Source organism: Temnothorax longispinosus, chromosome 1 (assembly GCF_030848805.1).
Source record: "Temnothorax longispinosus isolate EJ_2023e chromosome 1, Tlon_JGU_v1, whole genome shotgun sequence".
Lineage (NCBI taxonomy): Eukaryota > Metazoa > Arthropoda > Insecta > Hymenoptera > Formicidae > Temnothorax > Temnothorax longispinosus.
This window is the reverse complement of record NC_092358.1, coordinates 14,373,394-14,376,956: the sequence shown is the minus strand read 5'-3', so window position 1 is coordinate 14,376,956 and position 3,563 is coordinate 14,373,394. Positions and strand designations below refer to the sequence as shown.

The 3,563-nt window shown below is 42.5% G+C and overlaps 1 protein-coding gene across 1 annotated transcript; it reads right to left on the bottom strand.

Annotated features, from left to right (window-relative positions):
- Positions 1–228: 228 nt before the first annotated feature.
- LOC139825183 (kalirin-like) lies at positions 229–3,063 on the bottom strand. The gene is made up of 5 exons (XM_071797741.1): positions 3,056–3,063; positions 882–2,564; positions 632–733; positions 334–473; positions 229–233 (listed from the first exon to the last, which is right to left on the bottom strand). Exons 1-5 carry the CDS (start codon positions 3,061–3,063, stop codon positions 229–231), a joined length of 1,938 nt encoding a protein of 645 aa, XP_071653842.1.
- Between the last annotated feature and the right edge of the window lie 500 nt (positions 3,064–3,563).

The following is a 3,563-nucleotide window of genomic DNA, read 5'->3' as shown; positions in this document are numbered from 1 at the left end:
TACACTCTGTGGACAAAGCTGGCCGTATTGTCCTCGGTTAGAGGCAGGAGCCAACGAAATTAAAGAAGAAGAAGAAGCTCGACGGAGATAATCGCAAACGGACGTATCCTAGATAGCCTCCGAGAACAATCGAGTACTTAGCCGCGGATACATATAGCGCATAATATCTTAGCGTGAAACAAGTCTAATGAGAATTGAGTAACAGTATTGGTTATCGGGATTGTAAGGTCACCCTGAAATCGAAAAGTGATTGTATTATGATCAATGAATAAATGATCAATAATTTACAATTAATCAAGAGTGTCAATTAGTGAATACTTACCTGATACTTACCTGATCCTTCGATATCGACGAATCGTGGTCCAGCGGCGATCCATTTCCAGCGTTGACGATCCATCGTTGTCCAGGGGCGATCCAAGGTCACATCGTTGGGTTCCATCGTTGTCCAGCGGCGATCCATCGAAGACAGGAACCTGAAACAGAAAGAATGGTTAATACTGAAATTGCATTCGAACGAGACATATAGTTCTTACCTTCTCGGTAGACATAAGGTAAAACCGAGTGGCGACCGGGCAGTAGATTAACATATTTCGCGAATCTAAGCCGTCACTTAACCACGTCCGGTTACAACCTAACCTTGCAGCCGTCCACTGCAGTCGAGCCGGGAACGTCGAAGGAGAGGGTGTTGCCGACCATCAGCTCGAATATCAAGCTGCCGAACCCTATCGTGTTTCTGAAAAAGACGCACAGACGGCACTTCAGCCCGACGGCGAACGCAGAGTCGACAACGGGAAAGCGGAGTCGACCGTTGTGAAAACAATTGACTATGCGTGTTAAAATTAAATTCATTTTGTTTTTGTGTATGTAGACAGCCCAAGTACGAGCGTAAGAGGCTGCGAGTAATTTCGTTAAAATTGAGTTTGACGCGCGTGTCGCTAGTCGGTGCCCGTCCTGTCCACACCGCGAATTTGCATTCGTCGCCTTCGATATGCTCAGTCACGCCCAATTCGGAGGTCAACAGGCGATTTTTATAAACGTATTTCACCTTTCCTGCGGAATCCTTCACTTCCTTTGTAAAGAGAAGATACAATTCAAAAAGAAATATGTGACGATCTCTTCCTTTCCTGATCAACTGTTTTGGGTCCCATACTGTGAATGAATCTTGTAACACAACATCACCGAGCGCATCTATACTAACGTCGCAACTTTCCAGTAGACTTAAGTGTAAGGCATCGTTAGCTTTTTTAGGCACATTTAACATCACTTCTAATCCCTCTTTTATTTCGCCCTGTCCCTCTTGGCAACAAGCCTGCAAGTCCTTAAGTAGCAGCTGATACTTAGTAATTTTCTGAACCGGCTTGATTAGATACGCAGCGATAGGATGTTCTACTCTATGCTTTCTCTGCAATTCCTCAAACCACGTTCCACTGTGCGTTATTAATAGTTGATTGCTCTCGGGTTTATTCTTACAGTAAGTTACATACATGTCAAATTTAAGTGCCCACACTACAAAACAATGTCCCACATCCTCCGGCATGGTTTCGTACTTTTCTAGCTCGCGTAGAAATACATTGCTGTGAAACTGATGTATCTCCTCTATGTTGCTAAAAATGATCGATTCCCGACTGTGTAAACCCGGTGGAACGTTTCCCTTTCCGCATCGTGTCTCGTCCAGGAAGCAACGGATGCAGGTTTCCAAGTCTTTTACGTACGTACGTTCGGTTTGCAAGAGTTCAGCCATAATAAACTCTTTCCTTCGTGCAGATCTTCTCTTCTCCTCGTTCAGTTCCTTCAGATCTTTACCCTTGATCTTCTCTTCCAGCAACGGATCCGAATTCCGGTCAATAGACAGATCTCTGTGCAGACCCTCGTCGGGCTGGATACCCAGATCGCCTTCGATTTGCGTTTTGTAGCAGTCCATTCGCGCGCTGAAGTCCTTGTATCGCTGATCGACCTCGGCAACGGCCTGCTTGATCGCCGCGGCATGAGCATGACCCCTCTCGACTAAATTGTCAGCGAGTTGAATCAACAATTTCACTCTTTCTCTCGTCTCCTTCGCTGCACCTTTGAACTCGATGTGCTCTTGCAACAGTTGTTCGTTCTCGATGCGATTCTTCCCGACGTTGGTATGGGTTGCTAAATATAATTCACCGGTTTCCTTTATCCATTCGAGAGCCTGTTTCGTACTACGTTCGAACAGAACATACTGATGGCATTGATCTAAACGTTTCTTTCGCTGCGTCCAGTATTCGAGCACTTTGTTCTCCTTACCGACTAACTCCTCCAAAATATTTTTGACTTTATTCGCGGAACCGGCGCTATTGGCGTGATAGCTATAAAATTGCAAACTACGATTGATGTACTTTAAGAACGTTTCACCGGTTCGTCGTACCAGCGTGCACGCCTTCAGAAAGGCCTCTTTTTGCTCCTGATGTCTGGTAATATTCGCCGGTATGCCGGCAGCCTTTTCTCCGTCGGCACACCAATCGTCGTCCACATTGTATTGCAATTCTAAACTGTCGAGAACCGAACGTACCGAGTCCACCGTTTTGTAAAAGTTTAAACTGGCAGTAATTAATTTATGTTGTTCTTCCGCAAATATCTTTTTTTCTTTCTCATAGGTGTAAATTGATTTTTTTCGATAAACCGATGTTCACGTAGACACAATTATAAGCCATAAAGGCCAGTTACAAAAACGTATTTAATTTTCTTTTTAAGCGTAGGATTAAGTAATGTCTTTTTAATTAAACGATCATGAAGACGGTAATGTGTGTGCAAACCTTTCAAGTTTTCTTTTCCTAATATTTTGTGAAAGATAAAATTAGAAATCGATTGTTTGTTCCGCCAATGATAATTAAACAAGAAAAGTTTATTACTTTCGACTATAATTGGCAATATATGCGAAGAAACGTTGCGACGTTTCGACCCTTCGGATTGGGTCTTTTTCAAGCATCTATATAATAAAATAATTTGGTGTAAATTTGGTCGATGAGATAAGATACATAGTCAATAAATGATAAAATTGATACCTGGTAAATTGCTCTTTGTCACGAACCTAAACATCTGTTAGCAGAATTGCATTAAAGCACATAAGGACGCCCTTCCGAAATTTGCACATAGCAACGTAGTATATAAAATTAACTGTGGGGACTGTGATGCTTCTTACGTGGGTCAGACTGGAAGGCAACTACAAACCAGAATTAAAGAACATCAGGCCCACGTAAGAAGAAACACAACCAGTCGCTCAGTAATCACAGAGCATAGATTAGAGTTTGGTCATGATTTCGAGTGGAATGCGGTGGAAATTTTGGACAGCGAACCATATATTAGTAAACGGTTAATATCTGATATGATATGTATTAAAAGACAGAAGAATGGTCTGAATATGCAGACGGACACCGAGAATTTACCCGAGAACTATCTCGATGTGATCGAGGGGCTTCCAAAAATTTGAGAGCTCCGCGTTTCACGCTTTATTTATTATTTATTATTGTGAATCTGTATTATACATAGATTACCGTGTTACAAGGTCTCTGACTGGCATTACCGTTATTTGTTTTGCA